This window comes from Pteropus medius, unplaced genomic scaffold, assembly GCF_902729225.1.
Source record: "Pteropus medius unplaced genomic scaffold, Ma_sr-lr_union100, whole genome shotgun sequence".
NCBI lineage: Eukaryota > Metazoa > Chordata > Mammalia > Chiroptera > Pteropodidae > Pteropus > Pteropus medius.
In genome coordinates this window covers 11135286-11161064 of record NW_024344253.1, presented here as the reverse complement: position 1 = coordinate 11161064, position 25779 = coordinate 11135286, and the positions used below count along the sequence as shown (strand labels likewise).

Here is a 25779-nt window from a genome sequence, read left to right as displayed (position 1 = left end):
GTTTAATAATGTTTAATCAAAAATAAAAATGATTAAATATGAGAAAAATTTACATTTCATTTCTCATATTTCTCAGATTTACCTGTTATTCCATTAGTTAGGAGCACTACACAGAGATAAAAAACCAGGACTGACTCATGAAACCATGCCTTCATTTTCTGGCTAGAAATTTGAAGTTCCTAGAATGTCCCTGAGCTAAATTGAGAATAAATTAAATCTAGGTAGAAAAAAAAGAGTCTTGAATAATTTCAATAAGAAAACAAATTTATTCCTAGAATAAATCTTTTTTTCAGCAAAATGATCTTAGAATAAATGATAGTCCTTTATGTTAAATAAAATTAGCTTTATGAGCAAACAAACAACAACAAACAGGAATAAGCACCACAGCGTTCATAGATTCCTTGTTTGTTCTAAAAGATTCCTGGATTATCATTAAAAAATGTTATAAGTATAGCCTAATTATAACCTACATGAGAAAAATTCAGTTTGAGGCTACAATATTACTTTTTTAACATTTCTTGCCGAAGACACATTAAGGTATGAAATGAAATGTTATGATCTGGCCTTTGGAAAACCACTGTTTTTAACTGATCGTTATATCATCTGACATAGTTTGACATTTAAAGATGATCTACCATGATTGAATGTGCTATATTCTACCCCCCAAGAGTTGGGGCTGGGGATACTCCTTTGATCTTACATACTGTACTACGGTTCCTTTAAAGAAGATTCATAGTCATTTGACTTACCTCCTCCTATCTTTCTCATTTCAAACAAACAAATGAGTCACTGATGAATGCTGCAAGACTAGCTACTCATATTTTGGATGCTTGAGCATTTTGTTCAAACAAGCATAGATATATGATGACTATTAATTTATCCTGGTAGAATCACTAAAAGGTTTAACAGGTTGAACAAGATTTTATGCAGAATATTCAAGACTTAAGAAAAAGCAATCTGGCCTAGAAAAAAAAAAATCAGTCAGTCATATACCTGTACATGTTTTAAGAACACATTTCATGGAATTCTCGTACACCACTGGCATTAAGATATATTGGTAAAACGTTTATGGAGGGCACTTAGGTAACATATAGCAAAAACCACCTTTAAAAATAAAGTCGGCTACCTGTGACCCAGAGATTCTACTTCTAACAATTCATTCTCAGGAAATAATAGCCAAGTACATAAAGACACATGTGCAAATATGTTCATTGAACCCACGTTTAAAATAGCAAAAGAGAGAGAAATTAAATGTTCAAATATAAGAGGACTAATTAAGTAATATATCTTTCCTTGTAATGGAATATTATACAGGAATTAAAAATAATATACAATTAATAATAGCAAAAGATGTCATGACATGTTTACTTGAAAGAAGCAAGTAACAAAACAGCATAAACCATATGCTATCATTGTATATGTCTGAATATATTAAAAATTCTAGGTTGATCATTAGAAAAAAATATTCATAGTTACCTATGGGAAATGAGATTACAAGCATTTCTTTTTCCTTTTTGATACATCTCTGTTTTCTTGAAAGCATCTCTATGGAATATTTTAAAGACTAGCTTTATCTGGGCATGACTAGTGAAGTCATAACTGAATAAATGTTTGACAAATTTAAAAACAAACAAACACTGATTAGATAATGGTTCACTGTACTGTCCAAACCACCATAATACATTTCACCTCTGCCAACTACGAGTGCAAAGATGCTGCCAATCTCTTCTGGTGTTTTTGGGTCACACTTTCCATTTAGTACTTCTTGCAACTTCTTTCCAGTATTGGGTCAGAGCTAAACTCTTTCACTCAACAGACACATAACAACAAATTCTTCCATGCTAACCAGGCTGGTTACCCAAGCTATACAAGCTAAGTAGGAGAAAGTCCGTGGTTGCAAGATGCTCATAGAGTCATTTGGGGAAACAGGCACACAAGCCATTATGATAATATAATGGCACGAGAGAGGTACATACAGGGAACTTACTGAGCAAAAGAGAATCAAATAACTGCCTGACAAGAGGAGAACTGTCTGTCAAAAGACTTAAAGAAGCTGGATGGAGCTAAGTGCTAAAGAACAAGTTCAGTAAATAGAAAATACAACTTGACTCCAGTTATGCTGAAACCTATATTAGTCAGGCTTCTCCAGAGAAACAGAACCAATAGGATGTGTATATGTACAGAAAGAGATTTATTTTAAGGAATTGGCTCATGCATTGGGAAGGCTGGCAAGTCTGAAATGTGCAGGGCAGGCAGGCAGGCTGGAGACCCAGGGAGGAGGTAATAATGCAGCTCGAGTCTGAAGGCAGTAAAGAGGCAGAATCTCCTCCTCAGGGGACCTCAGTCTTTTATTCTTAAGAACTTTACCTGATAGGATGAGACCTACCAACTTACGTTGTGGAAGGTAACCAGCTTTACTCAAAGCCTACTGATTTAAATGTTAACCACATTTAAAAAAATAAAAAATAAAAAAAAAACAACCTTCACAGCAATATCCAGACTGGAGTTTAACCAAACATCTGGGCACCACAGCCTAACCAAGTTGTCACATAAACTTAACCATCACAAAGCCAAGTCAGAAAAGTGGAATAAGAGACAGATGCAATAAAATTGGGAGTTCTTCAGCTCTTCGTCTTCATTTTGCCTCTTCTCCATCTTTTGTTTCCCCCACACAAATTCAGTGTTCACCTCTCAGTCCTCTTGTCTACTGACCTTTCTGTTAGTGGAGGAGGGCTTTCAGAAATTCTTGGCTTCTACGCCAAGCCATAACCCAGATCAACTTAACTTCCTAATGACTCAAAATCTAATTCTTTGTAATTTTTCACTTCTATGATAACCTCCACACAGATCGAATCCAAACTCTATTTCCAAAGACTTCACACCGCCAACATTCTGTTGAATATTCCCTGGCAGCTTAAACTCTAGGGGTCCAAAAGCTAACAAAACTATCCAAAGAAATCATTTCTCCTTCCTGGCTTTACAATGTCTGTAACCGCCACCATCATTCTGCAGGACATCTACTCTCCAAACACGTTCAGCACCCTTGACTTCTGGTGTCATTTGTACCTTACCACCAAGGTTCCATGCCTGGAACCCAGTGCTATGCAAGAAGTTAACTGAATGAATAAGTGAATGTTGACCTCGCTGAGTTGTCAAATGAGTGGTAAATTCCATTCCAAAATATTACTTCCTTTCTTTTTCTATTATCTTCACACAAAGACAAGCCAGACCGCTTTAATCGTATCCTTATTTTTCAACTCCTGCCTCGGTTTCCTATTTCATCCCTTATATTACTACCACTTAATCTTCTTAATTAGAGCTATAATCCTATCGCCCTTCTATTTAAACAGCTTTAGTTTCCCATTGCGCACTGAATTCAGCACCAAGCTTTTCTACCTAGTGACCAAGTCCCTCGCAGTTTAAGCCCCAGGCTCTCTGCAATTATCTTCACTACAGTATTCTATCATGTATTTGACATACACTGTGTCTTGCTGGGGATGAAATGAGCTGTAAAACCCTGAAGCTGTCAGCTCTGAAGGCACTTGATCTGCAAGGACATACACCGTAAAGTATGAACACGACATGATGTATATAGAGATGCTCAGAGATGGGCAGGTACAGGGTCTGTCGAGAACGCAGGAGAGTGCGAAGGCACAGGACAACCAGAATAGTTCACAACATAGGCAAATGCCACCGCCCTGGAAGAGCCGGTAGATTCAGTCAGAAAAACAAGCTGTAGGAAACAGGAAATGAGGAAAATGAGGAATCAAAGTACGTTTATTTAACTAAAAGTTCAGAAAAACCATCTGATAAGACTAAACACAATTCAAAAGCCATAGCTACTATAATGGTCAACATAAAATAAGAAGATGAATTAAACACACACACACACACACCACCTATATATCGATATATAACAACTGATATGTCAATAGATCAATACCATCTCTCAAATTAATAATCTTGAGGCATTTATTCCAGGAATAAGTCTGGAGACTCTATGTCAAAATTAGAATACCTGTAAAAACTGAAAAACAACCCAAATGTCTATCAATAGGAGGATGACTAAACAATGTGACAGGGGCTGTGAGGACAGATACCAAAATGTTGACTGTGATTAACTCTGAAGAGGGGAGTAGGTCTGGTGACTGCGGAGAATAAAATTCTGTAACACTGGAATCTTTTCAAGGCAAATTTAATCACACAACTAATACATGAATACAAACCAAAAACATAAATGTGCTAACAGAATCCAGATTCAGTTTTTTAAAAAATTCAGCAATGTTTTTAGCAACACCAGCAACACTGGATTAAACACATACTCTCTCAACATGACTATTTCAAAAAGAATGCTTTCACTGAAATGTATAGAATAATATTTATGTCAGGTTTTTTGGGGTGTGTGTGTGTGTGTGTGTGTGTGTGTGTGTGTTTATGTCAAATGTGTCTTTCTATTTGTAACCATTAGCATTCCGAGCTGAGTCCCATGGGAAACTTTGGGGCCCTCATTACTACTGCTGTCAACATCCCTTTAATACAGTTCCTTAGCAAAGGCAAAGAACTAGAAGTTAAACCCCAGTCAGAGGTAATATGCAGGATCAGGCAAGCAGAGTCCCATCTCTGAACTTAATAGCACAAGCATAACAAGAAAAAACAAAGTAGAATTTTAAAATGCCTATTCCTGGGCTATTTCAGAGTTCAAAGCCCAGGAACAATTTAGAACATCAGTGCTTTAGTTGAAGGCTTTTTCTAGAACAGTAAAAGGTATATTCTGCCATATAACAATGTCCTTTTCACAGAAATTAAAAATACTCCTTTCTACTGATGTGCATAGGAGGTAAAAGGAAGGGAAAAAAACAAAACAAAACAATGAAACAACCTTTGGCACTGTTAAAAGACAGCTTGAAATAACACAAAACTGCAACACCAAGAATTTCTTTCTAGTCTACCCCCAAATTTTTGATTTTCATGTTATATCATAATTTGAAATACGCAAAAAACATCCAAGTGAATGTAGATGAAAATTTAAAGAGGATAGCATGAACATCACTCAACACAACATAATTTCTCTTAGAAAGAACTGAATGGAAATGCATATATTTGAGACATTAGTCTAAAGAACTAATGCGGGGGAAAGCAGATAAAATGTCTGTGTTTGGTCAACCACAATGTTTTCAGTTCTTGTCTAGAATTTCATTCACTCACCAAATCCCAAGTAAGTCAAAATGCAGAACAGCTAACAGAAAGATTTTTAGACCCTTTAATTGCCTGTTCAAGGAATGTTATCTTTATTTTATTCATTATCTTCTCTACTTTCACATCTTTTCCATATACTCATTAACAATTATTTAGAAAGGGAAATACCAAATGAGATATTCATTACAGGCAAGCACCTATGATTTTCAAATCCTTTTGTTATACACCAACTGTCAAAACTAGTTATATCTGTGAAATAAGACTTTGAAGTTCATTACTTCTAGTTCTACAATTTTAACTGTTAATATTTAACTCTTCCTCTGAAACCAGAAAAAAAAATATTCTAATCTTTGTTATAGACTGTGTGAAAAACTTAGGACCACTCAGAAAGAACTCGTTAAATGGACATATGTGGCAAATATTAAAACAGCATGGACAGTCTAGACTTTAAGCAGGACTCCAAGGAAAATATAATTCCTTTTATTACCCCAAAATAAAGAAATGTCGGCTGCGTTCCATAACCAAAGTCATATATAATGAAACCAAACTATAGAATGAAATCACCAGAAATTCAGTTCCTCTCCCTATTCATCCAGTCTATCTGAGGTCAGTTCATACTATCACATCTTGTGTAGCTGCTTAAGAATTTAAAAACAAACAAAACCCCTCTTTTTTTTACTTTGGGTTCTAGATATCATGTTATCTCATTTACCTACTTTTCAAATGAGGAAACAGAGGCCTAGAGAGGTGATATAACTTATCCAAGTGTTGTAGTGTCAGACACGAGAATGTAAAATCTTCAAAACTCTAACACTTTTCAACTTCCACTGTTACTACATTTGGATCTCTCTCTGAACACTGGTAAGTGTGTGCACATAAAGAATCTTAAGCGTAAGGCAGCTCCCATTCTTGAGGAGTTTGTATTTTATTTTAGCTGGAACTCAGAGATATATATATAACATGAAAAGCAAACCATTTTCTAATTTTTATTATTACTCAAGTAGAAAAGAAAGACATTTGGAAATAAAGGGATTTTGAACTCTGCCCAGAAATACAGGTACTATTTTAGACACAAAGCATAGAAAGGGCAGATCATTCTAAGACAGAATATAAGCAAGATCATCATTCTAACATTCAGTAATACTCTCAGCACAGACACCAAGCTCGAAGCCCTAACCGATCAGAGCAAATGTCAGTCGTAAATAATCGATCACTAATCCAGCTGTTTATCGATTCTAACTAGGGCGTAAAGAGAAAGTATGGGCGCAAAAATGAGCAAGTTATAGTCAGAGAACTGTCACCAACTAGCCTAGCTAAGGAGAAAAAAGGGTTAATGCTAGAGAAAAATAAAAGACAAACTCACACATTTATTAATATGAATAAAAAATAAGTTAGATCTCTAAGACTTTCAGCTCATAAATTTTTTTCATAAGATTTATCTCAATTGATCATCACCCAGCTCTGGAAGCTGGATATTACAATCCTCCCGTGTTGCAGAGCAGGAAATCAGGAATGGTGAGGGACCTGGCCCCAGTCACACAGTCAGCAAAGAGATGGGACCGAGAAGCCTGGCTGCTGAGCACGAATAGTCGCATATCAGGTTAGAAAGTGCCTTGTATGTCAAGACTTTAGATTTTATTTTGCAGGTCATAAGTTTTCAACTAAGGAAGTGACATAAGGAAGAGTGTTTTAGGAACATTCTGGAAGCAAAGTGCAAGATTAATTTGATGAACCAAGACACGCTTAAAGAGAGAAAACTCTTAAAAGACTACTGAAAGGATGTGGTCCCCAAATGACAAAGCCTGGGCTAAGTATAATACTGTCGCCTGTGTCTAGTTCTGATATTATGATGCAAGGAATATCCGTATATTGGGTTTGGGTTCCAGGTACAGAGCTTCCAGGACCTTTGGAACTTCCTGAGTGATAAAGGTGAAAGGAACATCTTTTGCTATTCATAGCAAACCCCTTTCAATCATATCTGAATTTATACTGATGAGGTAACTGGCTACCAGAGGAACCAGCCACAAGATTAGAGGATAGGAACTTTCTGCCCCACCACACTATTCTCACCTCTACCTCAACCTCCGGGAAAAACAGAGGGGCCGGAGCTTGGTTCAATGAACAATTGCCGATGATTTAATCACCTGTGCCAATGTAATGAAACCTCCATTAAAAACCCTAAACGATGGGGTTTGGAGAGTTTCTGGTTGGTGAACGCATCCACACACTGGGAGGATAGCTCACCATAACTTCACAGGGACAGGGGCTCCAGGGCTTGGGGCCATGTGCACTTCTTTATCTATATTTCTTATTATACCCTTTATAATAGATCGATAAATGTTAAGTAAGCATTTCCCTGAATTCTGTGAGCTTATAGCAAATTTTCAAACTTGAGGAGAGAGCTGTGAGAAGCCCCGATTTATAGCCATCTGAAGTGGGGAGGCAGCCTTGAGGGGCTGAGCCCTTTTCCTGTGGGGTCTTTGCTATCTCCAGGTAGTTGGTGGCAGAACTGCTTGACCCACACATTTGGTTTCAGAAACGTTGTGAGTGGTATGCTAGTCTTGGTAGTGACATTAAAAAAACAAAACAAAATAGGAGTTTTTCTCCCTTCTATCAGCCCTCAATGGAGTGTCCATTTCATCCAGCCCTGAGAGAAAAAATGAGAGAACCTGAAGACTCAGCTTCTGTTTCTTCTCCTGGGACCAGACAGGGCACTCCAAATGAGGTATCTCATTCAAGAACGGATTGAGGCTCGCGAGGACAGGCTGTTAATCCAGCCCCTGTCCAGTCTGCTAGTTTTATAGTTTTTCCGGGAACACAGTGACCTTGTGACACATTCTACAGAATAAGAGAGCCCACGTTCAGGAAGAAATTGTTCACTGGTTGGATAATATAAGGCGGGAAGCAAGGGAAAAGGAAAAGTCAAAGCTGACCCTTTCATTCTGTCCTGATGGCTAAAAGGATTCCTACCCAACAGAGCAGGGAAGGTACAGGAAGCATGGGGGGAAAGGTGTTCTGTTTGAGAAAGACATACATTTAAAAAGTGTCCAGGAATTCTAGGCAAAGAATTGAACACAAGCATCAAATCTAGAACCCTCTCAAAGTCCCACTAAAACTACAACAAAGGAATTTTAAGAAGATGGGGAGAATGAGAGAAAAGGTAACAAGAACATTTTTAGAAGCTGGAATAGTTAAAAGATTTAGCAATACAAGCCGGGAGACTGGAGAAGCCAATTCTAAAGCAGCTTGGAAGAAAACTAAGAACCGACACCATTTACACTGCAGAGTTCCCAAAGCTCAGGCGTTGGAGCTAACGAACACTTCTGCCATAGAGGTGAACCAATTGTCTTAGAAAAGGGAGAACAGATAAAATAAGGATTGGCTGAAAACTGCTTAAGCAGTCTGAACCCTGCATTCCCCCACCCTACTCTCCAAGCCACCAGTGACCATCCCTCACCTGCCCCGGCAGGAGACTAGAGGTTAATTCTCAGAAGAGGTTAAAACAGGGTTTCTGGCTTGAGACTACAAAGCATGGTTGAGAACCTACCAAAAGTAGAAGGATTAAGTAAACAGATGCATTCCGAATGCTCAGACCCCCAGCCTCCTTTCCACAGAGCCCCAGGAAAGCTGACAGCCAGGACATCCTCCAGCTAAGAGATTAGAAGAGTTTTCTCTGGAGAATCTGACCAGCCCTCCATGACCTAACAGCAGGGTTCCCTCCATAAAGTCTGCCCACCCCAATGACAAGCTCACAAACTCTCAGATCTTCCCATCAGCCTTTTTGTTCCCCCACTTAGAAAATAGTAGACAACCAAAGACTACCAGACACCTCAGAAAAATCACTAAAACAGAAACCAAAACAGAAAAAAAATAACTTGGAAGAAACACTATTTAAGGTGAAAAAAACTTATAAAACTAATATTCTCAAGAGACGAGAGGAGACAGTGATGGGCTAAAAGCAGGGTGTTATATAAAAAAGCACTCAGAACAACAACAAAAGAGCTCTTGGAAACTAAAGACCTGATAGAAGAAATGAAACGCTCTGTAGGACGGGAAGAGAAAGAATAAGAAATATCCCAGAAAGTAACGCAAGACAATGACATGAAAAAGCACAGAGAAAAGATAAAGTTTAACGATCAGTCCAGAAGATCCCACGTTAAGAATTAATTCAAAAACTTTTTCAGAACTACAGAGTTTCTAGATTCAAACAGTTCATCAAATATCCAACAATATTAATTAAAACACACATAGACACCAAACACACCATCAGAAATGTGAAATTTCAGAACACTGGGATTAAAGAGCTGACCCTAAAAGCAGCCCAGAGGCAGAGCTCCACCCAAACGGAGTAAACCAAGAAGGTGTCAGAGGACACAGACATCAGAAGAGAGGAAATTTCCAGGATGATGGTAAGAAAGATCACAGAGGCACAGCCACACACTAGCCACGAAGAAAAACCAGCCTAGATGAGATTAGATCAGACAGATCTGGGAGAAACCTCTTAAAAACCAGATGAAATTGGTATAATTCTTAAGGTAAAAAGAAAATACTGATAGGGCAGAGTTTGAAGTTGAGATAAAAACAAACACATTAAAATACATATATCAAAAAGGACTGTTAATGCCAGGGAAAACAGAAAGAATATATAGTAAAGGAAAAATAATCATTGTTTAATGATATGGCCCTGCTCTGAACAGCGTCCACTGTCAATGTAAAAACTGAATGCTGAACTAAACAGTGTGGGCTGGGAGGTAAACGTGGATTGTCGGGGTTCGAAGTGGGTAAGGATAAAGAGTTAAATCCTCACCTTAAGAAGACAATAGATAATACCTTAAACCTAAAAAAAAAGAAAAAAAGAAAAAAAATGAAGTATAGCAAAACCAGCATGATGTTTAGAGATGTGAAAGTAAATTTCTTAAAAATGAGCTAAAAATTTTAAATGACTACCCATGTCCATAGGTTTTTCACATGAGCCAATTCTATGGCTCATTTCCATGGCTATCAAGCCAGCTCATCGTCCAGGAAAATGTATACAGCATGATGCGAATCACCATAAATCCTCTACAGACATTAAAGAAAAGCCAAAAAAGGTAGTTTAAACAGTCCCCTAGTAGTTACATCTTTGAATACTAAGGACAATACTTTACTTTTCAAGGTGCTGCAATGACTATTAGTCAATGAAGAAATTTATCAGTGCCGCCTCCTAATGATTTTCTTCCCTCTTCATAGTTATTTCTCTGACCACCCACCACTCAACAATAACACTTAAAAATTAAAGTACTTAATATTATCTCTAACACAGGAAAACAAAAACCACAGTATATTAAAAGACTACTTCACCTTGGTCTAGATCCACAATGCCACCTGAGAGGAGGTATGGTCTATTTCTAATATGAAACAGGGTACAAGACATACCTTAACAAAAGGGACATAATAGGTAATTCAGAACACACTTTCCAATCCTTTTTAAAACAGATATTCACCATAGATCAACTTAAAGTACTACATTTTGACTCAAACCATGAAATTTATTCCCTTTAAAAACTTAATGCAGTAGAAATATTTCTAGATTGTTCCTACTGCCTCTTTCCATTAGCTCAAATAATCAAGAAAAAATGAATAACTAAATATACCACTCTGATTAGAATTTCATTGTAAAAACTGTATATTTCCTAATTATGCTAAATATTAAATTTTTGCCATTCACATGAGAAAGTCTGAAGCATTTGCAAAGCGATTTCCCATGGGGGAAAATATTTCACTAGAAAAAAAGACTATTGTTACTTGGTCCTGCCCCATTAATATAAATAAACATTTATGTCGCTAAGATTTAAGTGATTAAAACAGTTTCCCACACTCAGCATTTTTACCTCCTCTTCCTTACTCTCCATTTTTATAGCTACAAAGAAAGCTGTCAAGATTCATTTCTGGCTACGGAGATGGGGAAGCCCAGTTCCATATAACACAATCATAGCACAGTTCTAAAAGCTCTTCGCTGAATTTTTTTCAAGGCTGAAGTTAAAAAACAGAAGTTCATTTTCACTTTGGAAATCAAACTTGAAAGAAAAATGTGACCTCCCAGAATTTAATGCCTTCCAAGGAACTCCCTCAAGAACATAAATTGTTAAGACATGGACACTTGGGGAAAACATTTTCAAGTCATGTTTGACAAGTGAAGCTACATGGGACTTGACAGGAACAATTTTTAACAAGCTCAAGTCTGTCTTTTCTTTACATGTACAACACGATCTAAAAACATGTACTTGACCAAAAGCTTGTTGGGTTCTATAAACAGCTCAGATCCTTTTACAGAGAATACACAGGGGAAGTGGAAAGGATCTTTAATGCTTTGCATATTGTTTGTTTAATAAAAACTGCAAAAGAGAAATCAAATGCAAATACATGCCCATATAAAAGAGACATAAGTAAAAAAGAAAAAATTAAGTGGGCTTTTAAAACTGATAAAACGACAGAACTTGGGCCATTTAAAATCTCCTAGAAAAAAATTTAGACTCACCACAAGCAGGCCCCTACTTACAAACAGATATAAATACTCTGCTTACAAGTTGCCAGTTGCCCCGCATGAACCTGCAGGCTGCTGGTGGCTCACATCCCCTCACCTGGCCTGGAACTCTCGCCTGCAGTGAATGCCCTGAGCCAAGATTCTGTTGAGCACAGGGCCTAAAAGTGCTTCATCTCATATGCCCAAGCACCCTGGAGACTATCCTATGCCTTACTTCAAAACTTTCCACTTCCACATTCTGCTATCATGAAATCAAAGTCCACACCCCTCCCCTCCCCAAAAAAGGGAATATGGAGGCCTGATCCAAATCATTCATGTTATAGATGAAGCCAGGGTCACACAACTTAGGGAAGGGGTTGAGAGAGCAGAAAAATGTGATCCTGTATCCTGGTTGTCATGTATCGACCATTTTCCAACAGAAAATTCTTATATGATGGTTAGACCCTGTGGCCCTATAGGTCTGGGTATCTCTATTTCAGGTTGGACAGGCTTTAGGGGGCTGCCCTGTGCCTGGTCATGCTTTTGAAGCATGATTTAGAAGAGAAAATATATTACAAGTTCAAAACGACTTACAAATTAACTATTATAACTTGACAGGTTTCTAAATTAGAAATTACGTGTGTGATAAAACCAACTCATTGGAACTCAACAAACTAAAACCCATAACTAACTTGATTTTATCTGATCTCAATTCTAAAAGAGGAAAATGACATCAAAACAAACTCATTATCAGAGATGTAATCAAAACACTGTTTTTAGAGAACATGCTGAATAAAATTAATCCAATATTCTAGACCTTCAGAATTGAATTAGCATGATGTTCAAAACAATGACCTGAATGAAGTCCTATAATAAACCCAATTATGAAATCTAACCATCAGCTTTCTAGAAAACTCAATTAACCAGAATACAAGCACACTCATTGGGAACTTCACACTATTAGAGTCCAATCAAATGATTAAGTCCAAACCTTTATTCCAATGTCTTAACTTCATTTACATTTAGATTTTATAATACACTCAGAAAAAAAAGTAAAAGCAATTTTAAAAATTAGTAAGGGCCATTCCAAAGTATGTATCAACTAATTTATTGTTCATTATGGGACAGACACTGTTCTATATACCTCATGTTATCTGCACAACCATGACTACAGTGCCCATTTTACAGAAGAGAAAACTTAAGCACAGATAGATTAAGTAATTTATTCAAGGTCACATAGCTAATAAATCTTGGCCTCCTCTTATCAAACTGTTTCAATTGTCTTTGACTTCTCCAAATTATAGTGGATTATACTGTACCAACAGCTACTTTACGGACAGATTACATAAATAAGAAAGTAGTCAATTGAAACACTAAATTATATCGAGTAAAGCAAAGTAGGATTCTGCTACCAGCAAGAGAACACGAACTACTCAGTATGTTCATGCTAGCACATTTTTCTCATGTTTATTCAAATGTTTATGTCCCATCCACAAGTAAAATTTCCCATGTCTGCCTCGAGTTTTCCTAGTTACGTTTTTCAGGAGGCACTCACTAAAATATAGAAATGGGGGTTTTATGTAATCAGTATTTAGAAAAAATAATCCTTTCTCCTCGAATTTTGTTTAGAAAGTATGTCCCTACCCTATGATTGTGGTGAGTCACCTCTCTGCTCTCTGGATGCTGTTTAAAGTTCCTGGGAAAAGGGAAATCAGAGAGGCTGCTCTTAGCCCTGAGGACAACGAACAATTCCAGGGGCCAGGTTTCTAACCTCCAACTAGTGAAGGCCCACTAGCAAGTGTGCTTGTAGAAGCACAAACTGGTAGGGGCTCAGAGGCTCTTACAGCCAGACTCTCATTGTTGTATGGTAATGAAGCATTAGTTCCTAAATCTGGACTGTTTTGGACTAGAGGCAGAAGCTTTTTAAAGAACCCTCTGGGAATTTAGTCACCACCTGAGGCATAGCACAGGCTACAGGTCCCTAAGCAGATTCACTCCTCTGGCCCCCAGCCAGATGATACTACAGACAATGGTTCTCAAACTTCAGCATCAGAATCACCTGGGGGGCTGTTAACAAGCAGTCTGGGATTTAAGAGGTCTGGGGTGGGGCCAAGATTCTGCATTTCTAGCTAGTTCCCAGGATATGCTGATGATGCCGGCCCAGGAATCACACACTTTGAGAACTGCTAATATAAGTTAATGGTTATGAGTCACAATTCCCTTGGCTAGTGCCTCCAGCCAGCACCAGTAGTGGAAGGTATTTTCCAACAATAAAGGTAAAAACGTACCAGAGAGTAGAATATCAGCCAGCGAGGCTCCTCACTGCCTCTCATCCTCCATCACCACCTAAGCAATATCCAGCAGGTACAGGCTTGAGATGGCATTTCGCACTGTCCCGGTATTTAAATATAGCAAGTTTGGGGAGCGAGGGGAAAGGAAAGAATAAAATTTCCTCTAACAAAGCGAATAAAAATAAGCCAGAAGTTCGATTTGTTCATATACCACCTAACTTAAGACACTGAAAAGAGGCCAGAATGATGGGAGACAGTAACAAAAAGACTTTGTATTTAGAGACGAAGGTCCCTTTCATCAGTGCATCTTGAAGAACCAGACAATGTTATTCCATTGGGCTAGCAGCACAATGTTTTAAAATTACCGGAATAAAATGGAAAACACCTATCAACCCCTAGCCAAACTCAGAAATTGTTCAATATTAAAATAAACTTCAAAGTGCACGAAAATTACAACTATTCAAATAAAGCGTTTAAACGCAGCATTCACCTGTATCATATTTTGCTCCACCACTTACCAGTTGTGTGACCTTGGGTAAATTACCTCTCTGTGCCACTCAGTAAAAATCAGTAAAATGGGGGTGATAATATGTCTCTCTTATACAGTTTTTATGAGGATTAAATGAAACTGGCACATAGTAAGTAGTCTATAAATGTTAGCTATAAATATCCCATAAATGTTAGTATAAATTATTATTAAGACTATTATTGAGCAGACCTTGCAATCTGCAAACAACATATTTAGATTACGTCAAAAGTACTCATGGCACTCAAAGACATTCCCCCTCCCACCATTTAACACCTTTATCGCCTGCCACCATTATCATGGATGAATTTGCCCAGTCCCCCAATTTTTCTACGGACTATATATTTTCAATTAAACCATCCAACATTCAGAATAAAAGTAACAAGCTTAATCCTCATCTTTCCACAAAACAAGAACAAAAGCTGCAGCAAGAGATAGTTAACACACCTCTGTTTCTAAATCTTGTTGAGCTCAATCTAAACAAACCCATATGTTGCCAAGAGCAGGCACCAGCCAAGGTGAGAAACCTTGAGAGGGATGTCTGATTGCCATTTTGATGAAGGGGGAAGGGAAGGGTTTATGTGTTTTGTGTGTTCTTTTAAGTGGAAAAAAAGAAAGAAATGTAACTTCAGAGGGTAAAAAGGAACACAATTACTACAACACACACACTGCTCAACTAACCAACCAATAAGGAAGGAAGGCGACTACTATCTTCTCAGTCAATGATCAGTTTGCTGTAAAGATACAGAGAACTGTCATTGTGGGTAAACAATCTTAGATATAAAATACGGTTTGCTTTTCCAGAAGATGAGATAACATCAAAGGCTTAGCAATCTACTGAACTAACTGGCAGCACTCCAACACATCTTCTCCAAGGCTACCTACCTCACTAGCACAACTGAAAGGTTCACAAATAACTAAACTCAAGGAAGGAAACTTAGGAAGCTCCAGAAGAACTAACAAATTTCTGTCCACTTAATAACTCTTGCGTGCACGCACAGTGAGCCGAAGCAAAATAAGAGCTTGTCAGGGTAATGCACCCAATGCCTCTCCTATTTAAAACAGCCTCTGGATATAAACTAAGTTTTAAAAATCAGGACACAAAACTACATACGGAGAGTGATGTCCCTCATTCTGTTAAAATTTCTATCGATTGCTATCGTTACATATACATAGATCCATATATATCAACATATCAACCAAAGTAAGAAGAGGAAATGGATACTCTCTAGGTCATGGTACTTTTTCTTGGCACTTTACGAGTTCAAAAATTATGATGAACGTACATTAATTTTATCATCAGAACGATTTTATAACATACTTTGTAAGGCTGAAAGCTTTTTAATATACTTTTATTTACACAAAACTTATAATGTAGGAATAGTGCTTTAATTAGTCTTTTCTATACTAATTCAGTACCAAGGTACTGAATTAAGCAAGGTAGCAAACAGGAAAAAAATAACTCAAATGATGACAGCTGCTTCATTTAAATGTCTGTCAGTGTTACTGCACTCCCAAACCATACCTGGTACCACAGTTAAAGTAGTAGTAACCAACCCAGTGAAATTAAAATATCAAGCAGACCTTATGATCAAATACATCCATTCAGCTAATGAAGTCACTGAGTAAAACATTCCACACTAAAATTCAAATGCAGCCCTGTATCCATAATAGACCCCTCCCAAGTCAGGAAGTAATTCACATTCAGCATGCAGGATATTCAGATAAAAGGCAGAAAATGCCAGCTTTTAAATAAACTCAACTTACACAGTGTTGTTACAGACATTTAACAGAAGTTCCTCCTCCCTTTTCCTTTCTTAATACAGGAAAAGTTTAATCATCTCTTGGGAAGCTCAAGAGATGATTTAAAATATAGCTAAATCAAAACATGATCAGTAAAAAAAAATTAAGAAAAGTACTTAAATTAACAATCCACTTTAAAATTAATTTTATTTTTCCCAAATTAATTACATTCTCTCTCACACACACACACATATTTTACTGGGATTTCACAAATTAAAAAAGAAATCAGCTAAAAGACGTAGAGGAAAATCATGAAAATAACCACTCTGGACTATATATACCAATAAAGAAGAGCAACAGGATAATCTAGAAATTATGTGTCCCAGAAATGGAGGGAAAAAAACATAAACTAATACTTTTATGTTTGCATGGAGAAACTTTGGAAGAATGAGGAGAAACGAATAAAAGTGGTTATTCTGGGGCTGAGGGGAGGGCAATGCATATAGGGGCAGAGCAGAAGTGAGACGTTGCTGCATAGCTTTTTATATATTTTTTCCAACAATGTAAATGTACTGCCTAGCCAATAAATTAAATGAAAATGTACGTAAGATTGTTTAGGCTGCACCATCTTGTATAGGTAAAAGAACCCAGGCTGTGTAGTCAGGCTGCCTGGTGCTGAGATGCCACCAGCTAGCTAATGAGTACAACTGTTATATTCTGAGAGATGGAAGACAGGGTCCTTGTCTACATGGTGGTCACAGCGGCCAGACCATTGGTGGGAAAAAACCACAGTGCATCTCCATGGTAATTCTCAGATGCCAACACAGTCAGGCATAATTTGATTATGCACAGATAGCAGAATCTCTGCTTAATTCAATTTCCTTTGCTCCACATCGCGGTCTCTGAGTCTTCAGAACATTTTATCAGATATCTAATAGTGTCAGAGAGAAAGCTCCCATTATATTTTACCATGTGTCACTGAAATTTAAATCAACCAATTACTACACAGTTCTTTACATTTTACTGATAACACGTTTACCAGCTTTGAATCAGAAGGTGGCGGGCAGAGAGGGAGCAGAGGCAAGCTTTAATAGAGGATTCCCTACAGGAACAACCTGAAACAGCTGTCTGTCCTCCCAAAGCAAGACACTGCTTTTCTACATGGGGTGAATTTCTTGTAAAACAAATCAGAAGAATAAGTGAAAATAAAGCAGTACTAACAGAAAGAAATTTCCACCATCCCACAGGGGGAAAAAATCTTATTCCAGAAGCGTTTCTATTTGCTTTTTAGAATATAATTTTTAGATAAAATATGCTACAAACATTTGAAATCAGTGTGGGACTGCTACTGTCCCACAAATATACAGACAGGACTTAAGAATTAGATATCTTCTAAAAACGCAATTTAAATTGGCAATTTGGAATTCGGGACAGAATTCCTCCCAGAAATAATGTTATAAACAATGGTTAATTCTATTCCTTGATGTTTAGTTACATATCTAATCATCCACTCAAAACTGTAAAATACCTGAAGAAAGGACCCTGTCTTATTTGGTTTGTAATCCCTACAACTCAGCACCAGCAGAATAACTCGAAATATACCTTATGAACAGAGGAAGATCCTGCCACCCTTAGTGGACAAGATGCCAACACACAATGGCCTGGTGTTTCCAAACCTCGGTTAATCAGATCACCTGAGGTACCTGTTAGCCAGGCCTGTTCCTGGCCTCACCCCAGACTTGCTGACTCAGAATCTCCAGAATCTCTGGGAATCTGCTTTTAACCAAGCCCCTGGTGCATCTGATGATTCAGAAACTGTGGGAAACACAAAGTGACTGAAAGAGTGTGAACAACATTCCAAGATGCCCAAAGAAAGCTGAGGTTAAGCTGAGCCATTCAGGTTCTGCGTGGGAATATGGAATCGGACAGGAGGAGGGGTTAGGCTCTGACAGCCCCCTGGGCACCCGAGGTAAAAGGGAATCCCAGGAAGCTAAGCGGCAGCTGAGCCAGGTCTGCAGTTCCTGGAGGAAATGGAGGCGAAAGGGGACATCTACCTACATAAAGGCCCTAGGAGAAGGGCTGGCTCTCCCAATCCCCACAAGCCAAACCCCTGTGAGGCCGAAAGAAATAACCACCCTTCACACATTCCTGTCAGGAACTACATACACTTTAAATACTTTAGGATCATTGGACAGGACTCTCTGGTTTTCAAATAAGAATGTTTATCTCTGACATAAGCTCTCCCTCTGCACTTGGTCAGCTTTCATTTCCCAGGCTTCGGCTGAGCAGTCTTATACGGACTGGGCCATCTGTGGTAATATATGGACATCAACGTACACACAGATGTTAACTCAGCCTTCTCTGTCAACTAAACGACAGTAAATGTCAAATGAATGATAGTAAGGTGCCAGGCACTATACTAAGTACTTTAAATGCATGTCTCAAATTTCTTGGCCATCTGCTAGTAGTTGAGACGTTTCAAAACAAAAAAAAAAAGAGAAGAAAAAGGAAAAAGACTAAAAGACATAGGGTTTTTTTCTCTCAGATATTTAACAGGCTTTCACCATATCTTCTTGGCACTGGTTTTCCTCATCTGAGTACATAATTGGAAAAGAAACAGTACCATAGAACCATCAAGACATGCTCTGGAGATAAGCCTGCCTGGGTTCACATCCTAGCTCCATCACTCACTAGCTGCGAATGTGAGCAAACAAATTATTTGCGCCTCAGTTGCATCATCTGTCAAACAGAAATAATAACAGTATCCATCTCATGTAGCTGCTGTAGGTATTAAAGTATCTAGCCTATAGCACACATGACAACATTAGCTGTTCATATTATCAGGGAATAAAAAGTCACCAAAGACAGCCCAATACCAGAAATAGAAATTGTCTGCTGCCTAGATATTGATATTGGTAATGTCAATAATTGTTTGAGTGACACTCAATACTTTCACAGATATGTCTTTTAATCCACAAGGCAAGGGACTATGGCCAGGACCCCCAGGGCCTTTTCTCAGAAGAGCCCTCATTCAAAAACAGAAGCTCCGCCTCTTTTGTTACATTTGTCTCAAGTGCTACTAACAAATGTAACTCGTGAAAGGAAGATGGCCATCAACACTATCTTGTTGATTTTGAACTTCAAATCCTATAGAATTCATTCATTCCAGGATACGAATCTATTTGAGGAGACACAGAATTAAATAAGTAAATCAACTAGTAGGTGCCTGCCTAGGTGCAAACCACTTTATTTTATTTATACTTGAAACTTGATTTTTAAAGAAATTTAAATGATAGCCAGAGAAAAACATGGCACTATTTTACTGATCCTGAATTTTCTTCCAAAATATTAATAATTTCAACTATTTTTCTCTCATTAAATTTTTTTTCATTTGCTAGTCTCAATCCTAAAACAATACGTACAGATGAAATTTTCCTCTAATATAGTGGAAAACTGGATTATTGCTAGATAAATCATTTCAACCTAAATGTAGCTTTATAAATCAAGTAATTATATTTTCAATACCCAAGAGTCAATGAGCAAATTGAGGTTTTGGCTTAAACGATACACCCTCATAATTTAAAACAATAACTTTCAATTTTAGGAAATCTGACACATGGCAAGTAATAGCAAGTATATTTAAATAATTTTCTTTCCACAGATGTTAGCACTTTTTTAAAGATAAAGAGGAAGCCATGAATGGACTGTGGGCAGGATATACACAAATCTGAAACAAGTATCTGCCTGATCTGTTTGTTAAATGACTAAGACATGAAGCTCCATGCACACTCCGTGTCAGTAAAAAGTGAGTAGAAAGAGACCATACAGTCATGAAGAGTTTATTTCAGACCCAAGACTTCTTTTTTTTTTTTTATCTCTAATCATAATAATCAGAGAGGGATTATTGATCAAAGTTATATTTACAAGGTCATAAGAGCTACTGCTATTATCAAACAGTAGTAACCCCTCATTAGAATTACAAAATGCTCAAACTGGAAAGGGCAATAGAGGTTAATTTAGTCCAAGTCTCTCTTTTACAGATAAGGAGACTAAGGCCTGGAGGTGTTGAATAAATTACTCAAAACCTGTGTTAGAAAATGGCAGAGGTCAAGCCAGACTCAAGGCTCCTCGCTCTGAATCCGATGAGCTTTCCTGTCCATTCCGGTGCTCCACGGAGTGCTCCAAGAACACGGTGGTGGCAGTGGTTAAATAGACTGGAGACTCTGGCTCAATAGGGTTAGGAAGGGTCTAGGAATCTGTAACTTTAACAGAGTTCCAGGCGACTCTTAAGGTCAAGCAAGTATGGGAAACACTGCTTCACCTCACATGGCCTCTTAACCTGAGGTGTGATCTGGCCCCTCTGCTGTCAGTTTCTGTCAATACATGTAGGGACCTTCAAGGGTTGGAGATGGCTGGAGACCAAATTCCCACACCAACACTCTCCCTAGTATGTGGTATGTTCCAATGAAAGCAAGTCTTACACCAATTCCACCAGAAATACAAACATTTATCAGCAGGCGGGCAGGCATAGAAAACAAACACAACCTGTTCTTAGAAGTGTAGTGAAGTCTCTACTCTATCTTTAGAACTCTGACAAGCACTTGCATAAAGGGTTCATTCTGAGGAAGAAGCAAAAATACTGACAGCAGGACCAGCCAGCCCTCTGGATGGATCAAGAGACAGTCCCTTGTGAAGTACAATGAAGCTTGAGCATTACCCAGAAAGCATGAGGCTATATTCTCTGCCTAAACAGACACTATAAACTCATTCCTTATTTATGCAAAGATGGTGCCCATACAATCTTTCTGCCAACCAGCTATCCTGAACACCATTTATCTCACCTATAAAAATTGTTCACATTCTAACAAGGCCATCATGTACAGGTGCACAGGCTGAGCACCACATCGACTCTATGCCCCATCCAGTTGTGCAACACAATAAACCTTCCTACACTTGGAACACTTCAGGAATCTAAGGGGGGAAAAAATCTGCTTTTCTGGAACCATAAGGAAAAAAGCCAGCAGGTCATCTTTTCTCCTATAAATATAATGTTTCAACAATTACATTTCATATTCACCCAGGGAGTACTTTTAAGGTAAAGTGGAAAGAGTTTTGGCCTAGAAATAAGAAGACTCAACGTCTGTCTGTGTGTCTCTTACTAGTCCAAGAACTTTCATTTCTTTGTCGGTAAAGTGGGCATAATACGACCTGGCCTTACTACCTCACAAGGTTTTTGTGTCAAATAACAAACATGGAAAATATTTTTTCAATCATAAAAGTACTACATAAGTATAGTGTTATTATTAATTACAAAAAGAAATAAATCAACATGTGCTTAAAAATCAAACAGGGCTGTTGGGTTGGGTGTCTATTGATTTCTGCAAAGCAAAGTCTGTTTTGACTGTTTACAGAGCTGACACTTCCTGACACTGAGCACTAAAAAACTACATATTAGTTCAGTTCAAATATTAATTAAGCTATCACATTCCAGGCACTGTTGTGAGCTTTGGTAAAACAGAGTTACAGCCATCGCTGACCACAAGGAGCTTGCTATTTAGCAGAGGGGAGCAGAAGTGAATACACAACTTTGGTCTACACTGGTAAATGCAGTGATGGAGGCATACCTGATGCCCATCCTGGATGCCATTGGACCATTCTCTCCAACCTGGGAGTGTCAGGGAAAGCATTAAGGGAGAGAAGCATTTAAGAATGAGTAGGAGAAAAATAGTAATGTGCATTCTCCCAAACTTATGACAAAAAATTATTTTGAGTGACTTTCTACCTATGAGATTTTGAAGAATGGCAAACAATGAAATGCTTCTTAGAATCACTGACACCAGCAGGGCTGGCCCACAGGACTAAAATGCTGTTTCTGTAGTGCAAAAATAAACTCTTTAGGTTTTTAAAATAGCTCCAATCACACCCTTTATTATTGGTAGAGACCCATCAGACAATGAAATATGCGCTCCAGCTTCTGTAAGCTGCTCAGTTTTGTTACTTGCTCCTGGGAGACTCATCTAACAAGGATGAACTTAACATAGTTATCCTTGGGACTGTTTATGGAGTGTATTTGAACTTGTTTTCCATTTCCAAGCCATCCTAAAGGAAGGGATATATGCAATGGGACAACAGGTAAGCCAATCAGAAGTCTGGGCTCTAGGTCTGGCTGTGATATTGTTTTACCACATCACCTGGGGTAAAGCACTTCAACTCTCTGACTCGATTTTCCCTCTTGTTAAGAGTTAGTGAAATAGACAACTCCAAGACTTGTTAACTCTTAACTCTTGTTAAGAGTTAATGAAATAGACTACAACTCTTGGAGTTTTAGTCAACTCCAAGACTAAAAGTCTATCTGTCCATTCTAATGGAGTGTTATTCTGAAGACCTACCTAAAAAGGTACCAAAATGACTTCAAAATGTAGCTCTTACACAGGAACAAGGTTTGACACATCTTTTTTAAAAAAGAATCCTAGCAGGAACTAAATAAAATGAACACAGAAGTGTTTTTTGCTTCTTAGCATATAAAAAAGTGTGTGAAGGTGAAAAACCACGAAAACTAATGTCTTTATAGTTCAACTTTCTTCTCTATTCTCTATATGTTCACTTCTACACTCAGACATAATTATATTCGATAAAACCTTGTTTCTCGATCATAAAAAAAAAAAAAAGATGAGCCAGGTTTTCTGGTACAAAACCAAAGCCATTTAAGATTCAAAAGATTTTACAACTTGTGAAAAGTTTAAAAAGTTATTGCAGTCACTCATTAGGACAACTTTAGTTAATTTAGGGGAAGTTGGGGGATTTGGACTAAGGACATTAGCCTATTGGTGCATATGTATACAAAGAGAGAAAAGTTATATGTTTAAATGCAAAACAAAACGAGCGAAAGAAGTTCTTGACCTTCACGGAGTTTTTTGTTTTTTTGTTTTTTTCTTGTTTCTTAATTCCCACAATAAATCAGTTCACCTAGCAGATCAGCCTCATCACATCATTCCTCAAGGGTGAAATTCTCCTTCACCCACACAGAAATACTCTACATAGAAAAGGTAAAGAAGCAACTTGCCATTACCTAGATGACCGTGACATTCGATTAGGACAGACTATTCTGACGCATGAAGTCAATATTCACATTAATCAGTTATATTTTGTTTGTGTCCAATAACTTTATGAGACTACTTTGATTTTTTCCAGACTTTTTTTTTTTTTTTTTTTTTGGTTGGTGTTGGGGGCAGGGAGACTCTCCCTGGTTGGGAACTGTCCACAACTTATAAGGAAGTGTTGACAGCACAATCAAAGAGATGAACTGTAAAATGTAAAACCATCACATGATAAATTCACAACTTGAAGAACGAGGTATTATAGCAAGCAATCTCACTGGTATTTAAGCATTGAAAACTTGAACTCTTCCGGATGTAAGGTAAAGTATAGCTGTTTTTCTAGCAAGGAAAAAAAACATGGAAAACCAGCTATTCGAGTGCATATAAAGTGATTCTAAGAGATTATTTCATCCAGAGCTACTGAAATCTCCGCATGTGTTACACCACCTCCCTCCCACCCTGCAATCCATTAACCACCTCCAATTCACCCTTTACACTTAGGATTATGATCAAGTCCATGTACTAAAAAGGGGAGAAGCCACACAAACATCACAGTGAAAGCTTCTCTGCTTTGGGCCAGCAGGAAATTCCAGTTACTTCATTCAATGGAGCTAGTTAAGCTGCTGAAATGAAATGGGTGCTTGGAGAGATCAGCACGTCAGGGCATAGACTTGATTTTCAGGGTCGGAGGAGGTCGGACAAAGATGCATGGGACTCAAGAGTCTGAGCTCAAGGTCAAGGCCCTCTGAATCACAAAGAGCTGGGTCAGTAGGGAGCAGGGGAAGAGAGACAAAAATTAGCGCCAAAAAAGAAAACCCTGCACTAAAAGTCTGCAAACTTCTGTTTGTAGGTAGGAGCACAGGTACCCAGTGGGCAGGGAGGTGGCGAGCAGCCCCAACGCTCGCTGAGATCCCCAGAGATTTTTACAAACAGATCCTCTCGAAGTCTCAAGAACTGTAATCATTATATACTCATATCTCAAACAAGCTACCTCCTCCTGACCTTTTGCCCAAGACCTTGGCTCCTCCTCTGTCTGCGGCGCCCCGGGGTCTCCTCTCAGCCTCCCACACACACAAACAGAGGGAAGGATCCGGCAGTGGGACGGGGCCAGCCCAATTCCCACTCTCCGCGCCCACTCCATGAACGCGGCCAAGAGTCTCCCGAATCCGAGAGTCGGAGAGCGCCGCACGCTCCTGCCACCTGCAAATGGTGGGGACCAGGGCGTCCCCACCCGAGAGCCCGACACTCGCGCGGCGCCGGGGGGCTCCGCGCCGCGGCCCGAGAGCCGGCTCGGGAGCCGGCCCGGGGCCGCCAGGGGGCGGGAGGGAGCAGCTCGCCGGGCGCCTCCCGCCTGCTTCCCCTCCCCCGACCCGCCGGCCACTCACGGATTTTCACTCGGCGGTGGTCGAGGCGCGCGGCGGCGGCGTGCAGGGCGTCGAGGCGGCGGTGCAGCGCGGCGGTGCGGCGGCCCAGCGCGGCCGCCTGGCCCTCCAGCTCGCCGAAGACGTCGCCGGCACAGCGCGACAGGTCGGCGAGCTGCGCCAGCAGGCAGACCAGGGTGTGCGAGCTGACCTGCTCCAGCGAGCGGAAGAGCGGCGCGTCGGCGGCCCCGGCCGCCTCGGACCCGCGCAGCCGCGCGGGCTCCACGGTCCTCTGGTGGAAGGGCATGGCGAGGGGCGGGCCGCCCGGCCGGCAGAGCCCTTAAGCCGCCCCCCGTCGGCGCGGGGCGCGAGTCCGCATCCAACACAAAGAACAGTCCCGGGCAGCGGCAGGGCGCCGAGGGGGAGCCTGGTGACTGCGGCCAGGAAGGACGGACCGGCGGGCGGGCGGGCGGTCGGCGAGGCAGAGGAGCCAGCCGCAGCCCGCAGCCGCGGGGAAGCGCTCCGGACGGTCGGAGCAGCGCGCCCTTGTACCCGCGAGGGGCCCCGGCCGCGCGGCGAGAGGAAGTTCAAGGAGCAGCTCCCGGGCGGGGGGCGCGGCGCGCGGCGGCGAGTGGAGACGCGCGTCCCGCTGAAGTTTGCAGGGAGGCAGGAAAGAGCCGGCGGCTCCTTCCCTCCCTCCCGATTGGAGAGGGAGGAGGAAGCGGGGGAAGTGCCGCCGACACCGGGCGAGAGGGAGGGGAGGCGAAAGAAAGGAAAGGGGGAGGAGAAAAGGGCCGGCCCGGGGAACCACCTGCGGCTCCCGCGGCCGCCGCGCCCAGCGCCCGCGGGGTGGCGGCGGCCCCGCGCCTCAGCGCACCCTGCCGGGGCGGGTTCGGCCGCACGGTCTCGGGGCTCCCACGTCGCTGCCCCCGCTCGCCTTCCAAGCCTACCAGCTGGTGGGCCGAGCCCTCGCCCGCCCCCCGGGCCGGGGCGGGACGCAGCGCGGGGGCCGCGGGGTCGCTCACCTGCGCTCTGGCCCGCTGGGCCGTGAGTCAGGCGCGCC

The 25779-nt window shown here is 40.1% G+C and overlaps 1 protein-coding gene and 1 long non-coding RNA gene across 2 annotated transcripts in view; both read right to left on the bottom strand.

Annotated features, from left to right (window-relative positions):
* Positions 1–25466, bottom strand: part of NHSL1 (NHS like 1) — a 206201-nt gene extending 180735 nt beyond the window's left edge. The window contains 1 exon segment of the mRNA XM_039869773.1: positions 24741–25466. Within this exon segment, the coding sequence (XP_039725707.1) occupies positions 24741–25023 (283 nt within the window). The 5' untranslated portion in view covers positions 25024–25466.
* On the bottom strand, positions 10008–22911 carry LOC120607930 (uncharacterized). Its single transcript, XR_005654273.1, has 3 exons — positions 13987–22911; positions 10537–10611; positions 10008–10033 (listed from the first exon to the last, which is right to left on the bottom strand). It is a non-coding gene; the product is annotated as an uncharacterized LOC120607930 (long non-coding RNA).
* Positions 25467–25779: the final 313 nt, after the last annotated feature.